Raw genomic sequence first — 12975 nt, forward strand, 5'->3', positions numbered from 1 at the left:
TTTTTTTTTTCATTTTTTTTAAAAAATATTTAATTAAGGAAACAAATCATTTAAAAAAAATCACATTATTTTTTTTGTACATATTCCATATTGGCATGTAATAATTATTATATTTAAAATAAAAGATTTATTCACAAATCTTTCTAAAAAAAAATTGGGCAATATATACCAAAAATAAATATTTTTAAATAATTAGTGACCTATTTTACAATAAAACAAAATATTGCTCGGATTTTTTTGCCTACTTTGTTTTAGTTGTGTATTAGAAGCTACAATTAAAATTGCAAATATCAAATTAACATATCACATACTTTTATTGTGTCTTGACTAATTTATAATAATAATATTATTTCTCAATCAATAATATATAACTATATTGTCTATATATAAAGATCATCGTGCATGACACGGGATCTAACCTAGTCTATATAAATATTCAAAATGAGAATTTTAAATATATATTTACTCGTACAACCTTTACAATTAGGTTTTTTTTTTCTTTAAACCTTACAGTTAGTTTACATAGGCTTATGTATAATTTTTTTTTTCTTTATTTTTTAAAAAAGGTTAAGTTTACATAGGCTTAAAACTAGTGGAGATATAATTATCAAGCCCAGCTTTTAACCGGCTTAACTTGTGACATGGATTAGGGTCCCAGACTAGTATGAATTTGGGATTGGGCCCTCTAGTGTGTTTTTAAAGTCTAATGTTCGAATCCCACAAGGCCCCTGTAATGTTTTAGTTTAGTATAAAACCTCTTATAGTCTTATGCACCTTTTTTTTTTTTTGGTCTCTTATGCATCATACTTTAACTAAGGTCAAATTTAATTACTACGTAACCTATATAATTATTTATTAATGGTATATCGATTTTTTTTTTTTTTTAGAAGAAAGTGATACATTGATTTATAAATGATAAGAGCTTACTATAACTTTTTATATATTGTAAAATTACATGCACCTTTCTAAATGTCACGTTTATATTATATAAATTGGGTCTTAATTTATCACAGTTGAACAATGCTTCTGATAATTATTGAGACATACGGCCCTAAATAATATCGACTATTAAGTACTCCGTATAGAATATAGATATAGATTATAGATACGGAGCATTAGATATATCTCATTCTCCCATCCCAAAAGTCCAAAAACAAACGGCAAACTAAAAAATGTTGCCACATGTTTGACTTTGCAAGATAAATGAAACGAGGTGGGCCCAAAAGTGGGCCAATGTATTCGGTTCTAAGTTCGAAGAAAGACAAGAGAGGCCCAAATTTGTACCAGAATACTGGACCCGTCACATGTGACGTTAATGCATGGCAGCATTAGCTAGCTAACATTTATTGGGCCCACACTATACTCTCTATTTTGCACTTATTTTTAATATCTTTGTGGCCCCATTAGTCTAACTAAGAAAAGGGCCTTTCGATTTTTTGGGCTTTATGACATTATTCTTTTTTTTTTTTTTTTTTTTTTTTTTTTGAAAATCTCTTGTGGTAGGACCCACAATTCTAACCCAAGTACCCAACCCGAGTTGTTTAACAGCAAGCATACATGCGTTGTGTTGTCACTATATTTTGCAACTTCTATTATCCATTCATTACATGCCAAATTAGGGAAATTTCTATTATTCATGAATTCATTTTCTCTTCTCATTTTTATTTTGGTACATTTTATTTAGGTACAATATTTAAGGACATACACATAGTTCTTATATTTCAATATTTCTTGATATATATACGTCTAATAATAACGATTTGTACTTATATCATTTGTTTATTGAATTGTTTATTGGCTAGATATGATTCTCACACTCTTTAAAACGAAATATTATTCAATTCTAATATGAGTACTTTGTACTGAGGTTAGTTAAGCAAGCTAAAGCACATAGAGTACTGTTACGTAGTATCAATATATGTGGTCTTGACTTAATTAATGGCAAAATTTGATGGTATGTGAACGATAGGTTACATGATTAAGTTCAATTCCTTTCCCCCAAATGTAATTATTTATGATGTGTGCCTTACTCGGACAAAAATTGTAAGTGCTACGTAGTATATTATTGCTGATGACTGTAATCGAATTGAATATGAACACATGAAAGGGAGTATTCAAGAAGGTTAAAATAAAGAAGAATCAATCATATTATCATAATATCTTGGATGAGCATGTGGAAAAAACCAGTCAAGCAGAAATCGAAGATGGAACAGATACAATATAATGTTCATTGGTCGTTATCATTTGGCTATCAGTATATCTACATGATGGGTAAATATCTCATTATTATTTAAGTTTTCTAAGACAATAGAATTTATTTTTATAACCAAAATAAAAATTAATAATGCAGTAATCACTTGTAATTTTATTTTATTTTTTGTATTTTGTTCTTTTGGCTTCGATGGTTGAAAGTATGAAATATACAAGTGCTTGTTATTTTGGAGAATGATTGAATTGATTTTTGACGAGTTTACGTATTAGTTGCTTTTTTGTAAGAATAATAATTCATTGACATAGATTGTTTTTATAATTTTGATGATAATATACATCCCATCTAGTTTTGTTGTTGTTGTTGTTGTTGTTGTTGTTGTTGAGAGAACATCCCTTCTAGTTTGGCGAAGTCACTACTCTCCTAGGTTTTGTTTTTCTAGATAATGTTAAAACTATAAAGCTCCCTATATACAGTTCGTTAAAATTAAGCTTTGTGAAGGGATGCTTCTTATTTGCAATCAAATGATTACTAAAAAAACATTGAAACACTTAGGGTCTGTTCACATTTATTGAAATAAGCTGATTTGAACTGATTGGAGCTGAGCTGAACTGAACTGATTGGAGCTGAGCTGAACTGAATTGAGCTGAAATGAATATTTAATGAGAAAAGGAAATTAGGAGCTGAACTGAACTGAATTGAACTAAGCTAATTTGAACTGACATGAACTGAACTGAATTGAACTAAAATTAAGTAAATGTGAACAGGCCCTTAACCGAAACACTTTGAATATGTAAATTAAATGGTCAAAATGTGTATGAGATGAAATGTAGGCAAGGCCGATATCCTGAAGAAACACGTGATCAAGCCTAGAATAATTGCAAAAATACGCTGATATGTATCACAAAGTAAACATATCGGCTTGTCGGAATTTGGCACGTGGCAACAAAAACTTGACACTTGGCTCAAGAAGCTTTGCATGGTTGAGAGCCTCGTATCAAGGAAAGTCATTATAAATAGTAGGTAAGACCTCATTAATGAGGACATTAATTACTCTCTCTCTACTTTCTCTCTCATACTTATCTTCCTTTCTTCTTAAACACATTCTGACTTTATCATCGGAGTGGTTATCCCCGGATCACTCCGGGGTTAGCTAACTTCTTCTCATTGTGTAGGTTCTCAGCTTGCCGATAGGAGTATCAGGATCTCAGGCCCGAGTTCTTGGGAGATCAGATCCAGACAGAATCATACTGTAATTAAATTAATCTTGATTGGTTGATTAATCACTATAGTAGAATCATGTGATTCTATTCTTCTGAAAAAATAAAGTGGAATGAAGGCGTAAAGCAATAAGCATCCACTCTGCAGTTAGCTTCCAAACGCACGAATGTTAATTTGGAGTATTCTCTAACCTTTTTTACACACATTGGAGCCACTACACTAGAGGACATTGTAGGACATACTCCTAAGCTATATAGGAAGGACTCCAATCCCTCTCTCCATTTACTATTCTCTCTTCCATTTTGAATGTGAATTGGAATTCTATGGTACTCTATCGATCTATCGCCTTTATTCTTACTTTTCGTTGTGTCGTCGTACCTTGTTTGATGGTCCCGTTTGAGGTCCTTTACTCCTATTTGAATGAGTTAAGATCCGAGAGTGTCAACTAATTAGGGTGTATGTAGGATGTATTATGCATACGTTGGAGAAATTCATAACGAGAGTCCTAAAAAGCCTCGAGCCCAAGAAGCACGGGTGGTCAAGTTATTTTATTGTGATAATCCGTACAAGTGATATTATTGTTTTTATGCACTTAGTTCATTTCACGAGATTTTATTTAAATGATAGATATAATTAACAAGCACCAATATTAAAAATACAATGCCAAGCATTAAGAAGCACAAAATTAAAATAGTAAGTGGGACAAAACAATAGTCTCAAAGAGACATAAATCTTTTCTTGATTGCCCTCTATAGCAAATTGCTAAGGCAAGCATTCATTTGATACTATGAACAAAAGTAGGTTATAATGTTTACAATTTTGATTTATATATATCATATATTTAGGGTTTCCATAGTAACCTACACAAAGGATAGTGATGTAGACAAAATAAATCAACTTCGAAAATTCATTTCAAACTTAGGGATTATAAATTTTCTGATCATATCAAACATCTTCAACATAGTTAAAGGAAGGAAAAAAAAAAAAAAAAACATGAATTGAAATAGGAAGACTGTGGCCTGATCAAGTGACCCCGTTGCTTCTGAATGAAGTTAGGCTAGTAGTCACACCCACACATGCATATGCTGCTGCTTCTTTACCCCACATTCTTAATTTCTCCGACCAATTTGAGAAACTCAACATATCTTTAATAAAATATAATTATTATTCAAGTTGACTTCATTTCACATCATAAATCATACAATATACTTCTAAAGTAGAATGACATGATTATGTCTCGAATAATCCTAATCTTAATCCTACCTAAATCCATCTTAATCACTACTAATCAACCTTTAATTAGTTCTACACTCTCTTCTAGTTCTCAACCCATTGCAATACAAAAGATGCAATTTCCTCCCTTTTTTTTCAAGTAAATGTGAAAACGGAGACAATTTCTTTTGATAAGCCTAAACATGTAGATGATATTTGATTCAGCTCTTGGTTATCACCCAAAACTTTAACCATCTAATTAAGCTACTTGACATCTATAGAACGAGATTAATTATTATTAAATCCTTTAGTAATTATATGGATTAGGAATAATTTAAAATTCTTTCGAGAGCCACCATAAAAACTAAAAAGTGGATCATCTTTATTACTAGCTATTTGGAGGGATTAGCTGTTTAATTTAAGAGCATGATTTATTGATTCCTAATTCATTTTTGTACTCCATAATACATCAACACTAATTATGGTGGGCATATATAGGAAATGAACAAAAATGACACCAAATTTAATTAAATCTTACTACTACCATATAGCCAGCTAGCCATATCTATATAGCTAGTAAATGTTCACCATATAACATAAGGTACAAAATTATATAGCAGCACACACATACAAATTTAAACTGCTATTTCAAATATCAAATATCAAAATTCAAAATCAAACCCTGGTACTTGGACCACATTGGCCTCATTACCTTGCATAGTATTAGTTGCACCATTATTTGCTGGAGGAGTACTTGACCCATTACCTTGAGACTGCCCTGACATTGCCATGGACCGATTTTCCGGTGAGCCGGGGTGGTTTGTCGCTCGGTCCGTGGGGCCCACTAGTGATCCTTGACTGTATAAATGACTAAGCTGGTGGTAGTAAGGACAAGTTCTAGAGTCAACAGATCTTTTCTTGTTCAAGTCCTTTGTTTTCCTGAAGTACTTGTTTATGTTCTCCCATTTTTCTTTGCATCTCTTAGCACTTCTTTTGTACCCTAACTCGATCATCTTTTGCGAAATCCTTTCCCATAGAGGACCCTTAGAGTAGGTTTCTGTATCATGGTGAGTCTCACCGCCATTGTTGTTAAAAAGGCTGCACCTTATGTTGATCAATGCTAGCACTTCATCTCTCGGCCATCTTCTACCGGTGTCATCCTTATTACCATTATTATTCCCAACAACGGATTTTAGACCACCACTCTGGGTGTTCTCTAAGGCCTTAATGTGGTTCGCTGCATTAGTGCTGGTATGATCAGACCTGGAGAACTTACGAGATGAAACCAACGGAGGGATTTTCAAAGACTCATTAGGGTTTTGATGATCCAAGGAGGATGATTTTAATGGCGGAGCCACTTTCGAGTTGTCTAGAACAAGATTCTCATTTGATGAAGAACTAGGCATGTTAGTCACCAAAGGAGTATGAGTTGTACAAGATGAAGTGGGTTGTAATTGTACACTAATAGAGTCTTGAGTTAAAATTGAGGAATTATTAGAAGAAGTCATTTTCGGAACCTTATTAAGCTTCTCAAGTGCCTCTTTAAAAGATTGACTATCCATAAAATTCGACGATGAAGTACTAAACTTCTTCAAGAAGCCAAGGATCTTGGTTTGCCGGTCACCGGAAACCGCCTGCTCGTGTGCCCTAGCCTCTAACTCCTTCTCTAACCTCTCAAACTCTTGCCTTTTCCAAGCCTCTTCCTTAGCAATCTTCTCCTCATCTCTCTTAACCATATCGCGAATTATCTTACAATGAAGCTCCTCTTGTTGAGCCATCATCTTACTCACAATCTTCTCACAAAACCCTTTAAACATTTCAAATTTCTTCTGTCTTTTTCTCTTCCTCATTACCCTCTTTGTACTTTCCTCCGTCTTTTCGCTGTCGTCTACAGACTGCTCCTCTTCTTCCACCACCACATCATTACCATTGCTCTTCTCATCATCTTTTCTTGTATCATCATCTTCACATCCTAACATACCATCTTCAATCTCCGGCCTTTCGCCGTTGTCTTCTTCCTCCTCCTCCTCCTCCTTCCCATCATCAACACAAACATCCCCTTGAGACAAACAAGTCTCAAGGGTATGATGATCACGTTCACAATGATCCGGAAGAGAAACTTTTCGACAATCATCGCCAACGTCGTCGTGATCAACATTAACGTTGTTAGTGTTATTGTTGTTACAAAGCTCTTCAAGCTCACCAAATAGTCTATAATTGTTGTTGCTTGGAATATTATTATTATTATTCTTATTGTTGCAAGTATTAGTAGAAATAATGCTGCTGTTGAAACTTCTAGTTTCTTCCTCAAATTTCTCTTTGCATTTCTCAGCACTTCTTTTGAATCCAATCTCTGCTAACTTTCTGCTCCCATCATAAATACACAAAAAAACAACATCAAAGGATTAAAAATAATTTATGTACTTTTTTTTTTTTTTTTTTTTGACAGCTATTATATAAATGGAGTATCAATTTCATCATTTAAATACTGAAAGGGACCAGAAATAATATATGGTGCTGTAAATAATAATGTTACAGATAGACAGAAAGAAAGATAATTATAATATGACGAAATTAGGCATGTGTAGTAGTGTGCTAGAATCTCATCAACAATGATATCATATAAACTACCCTATCAATCTATTTTAACATGGGTCCAATAAAAAAAAAAAAAAAAAAAAAATCATTTTGTTACAAAAATAATCATCTATTAATCAAACTATATCAACCCTTTTGAGCCGGCGCAATGAAGTGCTGGCTCAAAGTAAGGGAGGATCAGATGTATGCAACCTTATTATTATCTGTCGAAATGATTATATTATAAATACGACTGTGTTATGTTACAGTGTTACTTATTATGATATATGTATGACATACCTTGAGACATTTTCCCAGATGAAGTCAGGAAACCAAGTATTATCCATACTAGATCTGATTCTGAAGAGAGCAAGCATTTCATCATTAGACCATGGAAGTTCAGGCAATAACATCAATGAAGATGATGATGATGAAGATCTTTGCGTTTCGCCGCCATCTTGTAACCTAGTAGGGTCAAGTTGGAGTGTTTCATCTTTAACAACATCATTCCTAGTAAGAAACTGCGAGTGATGGTGGTGGTGGTGATGTAGAAGGTGGCCATAAGGAGCATCGAATGTCGGTTGAGGAGCCGGCGGAGGTGGTGGTGGTGGTGGTTGTTGTGAATAAGTAGGAAAACCGGCCGCATGGCGGTGTTGGTGTTGGTGGTGGTGAAGAGAGAATGATAAAGGAATAGAAAGCGCGGCTGCAGCTGCAGCCGCAGTATTAGTATTATTAGTAGTATTAGCAAGAATATTAGAAGAAGATGTTGGTATAGATGTTGTAGTAGCAGCAGCAGCTAAAAATTGGTAGAACTGTTCAGGCATTCCATCAAACATCTTTTGTGCATACTTTTTTTTTTTTTTTTTTGGTGGGTGAGATAGATTCTCTAAGAAAAACCCAAAAAACTTTACCACTTGTTTTAAAATTTTACAATGGCTTAAACAAAATACCAAAAAAATAGGGGACCTTCATCTTGCTCTTATAAAGGGGCCCCCTTAATTCATCATCAAGGGTTTTTGTCATCTACCTATGCCCTAAATTTATGAGGCACTTTAAGGTAAGTGTAGGTCACTTCCTTAGAAAATGACAAGAAAAGATGGGATTTGATTTGGGAGTGCCCTACACTTGTAGGACTATGTGGGTGTGGTTGTATTTTATCAAAATGATATTTTTCAAAAAAAAAAAAAAAAAAAAAAAAATATTAATAAAATTTTTTTAAATTAATTTTTTTTTTTTAAATTATATTTTTGGGTGTGAGAATCCAATGAAGAAGGGTGATGGTGATGATGGTGTAATTAACGGCAAGAGATAGCAAGACACGTGAAAACATGCAGAGAATGGGACCCTATTTATTTAAGTTTGGAAATGAACATAGTACATACAACAAACACACCTCCTTTTCCTTTGTTTTTATGTTCCTTTTAACAATTTTAATTTGATTATAGATGATATCTAGACTTTTGTGTTGTTCAATTTGATTTTATTATGGATTTATAGGAAGTACCAAGACTTTTTTTTTCCTACAATTATAGGAATTAGATTGATTTATGTCATATCTTTTGATCTACTTTATTATATATGATCGATTTTGTATGTTAAGGTAAGGTTTGATTAGAAACGTTGGATTGATATGATATGTATCATCTACTTTTTAGTGTAATGAATGTACATATTATATGATATTTGTGGTTAGATGGTCATGAGATTACATGTAACATGTTGCCCTCCCCTGTCGAGCGAGCCAATTGATGTAGTGTAAGCACTTGATAGTCTCTTTTTTGCGTATAAGCCTAATTTTTGTATATAAAGAAATGATTGATCCTATAACCTCATACGACTCACCAATAATAACTAGCTAGTTTACACAAATTATTGATATAAATGATGTATTACAACAATTGCAATAGATTTTATGTCCTTGAGGATAATAAGATCGACATTAAGTATACGATCCATTGACATGCCACTCATGTTACGCTGGGCTTGTGGCCAAGCAAGCTTGTGCCGGGTAGGACCATTTTTACCCCATGTCCGCCCAAATGCTGCCCAACAGTATATAGTTGGTCATAATCTCTCTTAATTTAGTATTCCACAATTTTATTAAAAATCATGTATATGTACATAATATTTGAACCATTCTTATTTTTTTTTTTAAGTGTTATTACCATCACTTTATCTAGAAATAGAGGATACAATTTTAAAATAAGCCACAAATCATGACTATTTTACTAGATACAAGTATATCCACAAATTTCATTTTGACTATCGATTGTATCAATAGCTTAAGGTATATACACCTACATTAGCAATGTAAACATTAAAACATATAAAAGACGAAGTAAGAGTCAAGAACATCTAGAAATAAATCTATCCTAAAGTAGTAGGTATATTGTATATATGTATGGACAAGTAGATATTTCATACGAAAATAAAATTAAACCAATAAAAAGAAAAGTATAAATTAATAGGCCAGTCTGAATAACGACTTGAGATGGTTGAAGGTGAAATTCGATCTACAAGGACCAACATACTCTATGTTGCATCGTTATCATTCAAGGGCACTCATTTAATCACCTTCAATTCATCTATATTTTCATATTTGATATTCCCCACTTCTTCATGATATTGCTCGATCTATCCTCTCTACATAAATTCTTAAAAATTTCATTATATTATAGTTTGATATCCATGACCTTATTAAATTATTTTGCGTGTGTCAATGGTGAGGATGACCGATGATAACAATAAGGCACAAAATGTCGTATTAAAATTGTACGAGTAATGTTTATATCTAGATAGAATTTTGTCTATATACCACTCTTTATGATGTCACTCATATAAAAACATACATCATTCAAAGTAAGTATTAATTGAATGAAGAAAAAAGTCATAAAATTTCCTTAAAAAAGAAAAAAACATCTTATAATAATACACGTTATGTTTACTTTTTTATCAAAAAAAAATTAAGATATCCTACATATATACATTTCCAATTACATTTTCATAATTAAGAAAATAGGAATATACATACGTGATCCGTTAAATTTCAAGTTACTAATATAGGTGCATGGCTGTTTATGACTTTATGTAATACTTGAAATTGAAGCTCAATTAAACAATTAACTAGTTAGTGACATTACTTTGAGTAATTCCAAAAATTAAAATACCAAGAAGGATTTATTTTATTTGATTTAATTTTTTTCCAAATGAAATTTAGCAGCATGAAATTAATAGTTGGCAGTACAATATATAGAAGAGAGTATGTAATATAAGTACGTGTAACAGATCCAGGTCGATAGTAATAATAACAAACGGGGGAGTTGATAAAATCGAGACCCCACGATTCAGTGTTAATTTAATTTAAGACAATATCAGGATGAACATTGAACATCCATGTTATATGTTTCCCTTGCCTTATCAGTTATCACTCATCAATTTATAGTTTTTTTTTTAATTACTTTTCCAACGACAATGACTTCTTTTTATTTAATTTTTGTACATTATGATTACATAAAATGATAAAATTATTGATTAAAAAGGATTGTTATGAAGTAGGAAATAATAAAATGTAAGATAAACATTAACAAACTAAAAAAAACAAAAAAAAAAAAAAAAAAAAAAGGTAACAACGAAACATCTTACGTTAATTGAAAATAATAGGAAAACCTTAAAAAATGGATTACCTTTTTTTTTTTTTTTTTTTTCTAACAATAATATATGGAGTACTTCATATATAAAGGCCACATATACCATAACCATCAATTTATTGCTTATTTATATAATTTTGTAACGATTTATACATATAGCATATTATTAAAACCACTTATATTTTTTGATGTATATGCAGCTGTGGTTCAATCTTAGATTTTACTCCCTTTGTTGATCTGCTCTATAATAATTGACATAGTCAAATTAAACTTGGCATACACGTCAATGTATGAGTTTGAACTTGATATATATAATTAAGCATTAATAAAAACTATTTAAAAAGTTACTATCATTAAACATTACATTAACATTAACATCTACTACGTATTTAAAAACATATTGTATGATACATACTCAGGGGGCGTTTGGATCGCGGATTATAGGTATGAGGTATGAGTTTAGAATGACCAAACCCATACCATATGTTTGGTTGTAAAAAATATAATTTTCAAACTCATACCTCAAAGGCTCAAACTCATGAGGTATGAGGTTTAGAAACCTTTGGTGGGAAGGTGGGTTTGGCTCATTCCATTCCCTTAGGTATCAAATACATGAAATTAAGGGGATGATATTTCATTCCAGAATTGAATCAAACACATGGTATTTATTAGTATCAAGTTCCAACCCGATACCACCTTAACTCTACTCCTGATTCCAGACATATACCTCTTTGCTAACCAAACGCCCCCTAATAATTTTATTTTTATAATCCATCCGTGTTTTTTTAAGTGTTACAGTTTGACCGGCACATAGTTTTAGGCAATTTAATTGACTTGAATAAAATAAGAGGTAAAAGGGGTAGTTGGAGTATTAAAAAAATTGTAAATGAAAGATAGTGGGTTAATAGTTTACTGAAAAGTAATGAATGTGAGAAGAAAGGTATAATAATAATAAAAAAAAAAATAGTAGTGGGTTTGAGTGGAAACCATGAGAGGAGAGAGATATAATATTTTAATGTAGCTTTTTGTCAAAATAGGAATTGTAATACTTATTAAAACACGGCCGACTTTGAAGTGTAACACTTAAAAAAACACAAAGGGAGTACATTACTCAAAAGTCGTAGTCAAAGACTCAAAGTGTATAAGAAAAATGAGTCAAAATATGTCAATTGTTATGAAATAGAGGGAGCTACATACATTTCCTCACATTCAAGATCGACTTTATTACAAGCTAAACTAGTTGGCATGTACGATAATTAATAATTATTTTTGTATAGGTCTAAATTATGTTCCTTCTTCCTTCCTACATTGTTTCAATGAGACATACATTTGTTCCCCCATGAATGTCTTTATTCCCTAATTTACGTGCTCTTTTTTAACCACCATAACATATACTTGTATATATTTGTTTGTCCTAAAATTCTGAGATCTCATCACCGATTCTTCATTAATTAATTCTTAATCGAAGGGAGAATCGTCCTAATTTTGTCTTATTTGTTGTTATTTATTTATTTATTTTTTTTAATTGACTATATTTCTAAGAGCATCCTAAAAACCAACAAGTTCGATAAGTACAATGCTTTTATCTTTTATCGAGTTAGATTATATGCGTTTAAGTTTTTGTGTTTGACAAAATGACAAACTCTATGAGCTTGCTAATTTTTGTTTTGACAGTATCGTGTTCATTGTATCCAAATAAACTTATGTTAATTTCATTGATGAACTTATATAAACTAATGTTTATTTCATTGATGGACTACTTAAATTGTATAGAAATATAATTTTGTTGGGGAATGAATAATAAATTAGGTTATGAAGCACATCACCTACAACATAAATAATCTCATCACCTATATAAATTAATCCGCAGAATATACTAATAAATATAAAATATTTCACTTAGATAATGTTTGATATTATTCATCTTATTTCCACTTATTATCTTTAGACAAGTAGAGTATTAAAAAGTTTACATAACTTCAAGTAAATAAAAATACAAAGTGCTACTTCCGTTTCATATTATGTGCAACATTTACCAAAAATGAATGCCACAGATTATGTGCAACAAATGTTTTATTTCTTCATAAAGTTGCTATTTCTCTCTATCTC

The 12975-nt window shown here is 31.6% G+C and overlaps 1 protein-coding gene across 1 annotated transcript; it reads right to left on the reverse strand.

The window, feature by feature from the left end:
- Positions 1-5144: 5144 nt before the first annotated feature.
- Positions 5145-8084, reverse strand: LOC145605809 (trihelix transcription factor GTL2-like). The gene is made up of 2 exons (XM_081661872.1): positions 7520-8084; positions 5145-7006 (listed from the first exon to the last, which is right to left on the reverse strand). Exons 1-2 carry the CDS (start codon positions 8053-8055, stop codon positions 5305-5307), a joined length of 2238 nt encoding a protein of 745 aa, XP_081517998.1. The 5' UTR covers positions 8056-8084; the 3' UTR covers positions 5145-5304.
- Between the last annotated feature and the right edge of the window lie 4891 nt (positions 8085-12975).

Source organism: Chenopodium album, chromosome 22, assembly GCF_948465745.1.
Source record: "Chenopodium album chromosome 22, dcCheAlbu1.1, whole genome shotgun sequence".
Lineage (NCBI taxonomy): Eukaryota > Viridiplantae > Streptophyta > Magnoliopsida > Caryophyllales > Amaranthaceae > Chenopodium > Chenopodium album.

Excerpts from the sequence above, each read along its gene's own strand:
- LOC145605809 (XM_081661872.1), bottom strand. The coding sequence starts at position 8,055 with ATGTTTGATGGAATGCCTGAACAGTTCTACCAATTTTTAGCTGCTGCT. Across the intron at positions 7,007-7,519 it reads ATCTGGGAAAATGTCTCAAG|AAAGTTAGCAGAGATTGGAT; the intron begins GTATGTCATACA and ends TGATGGGAGCAG.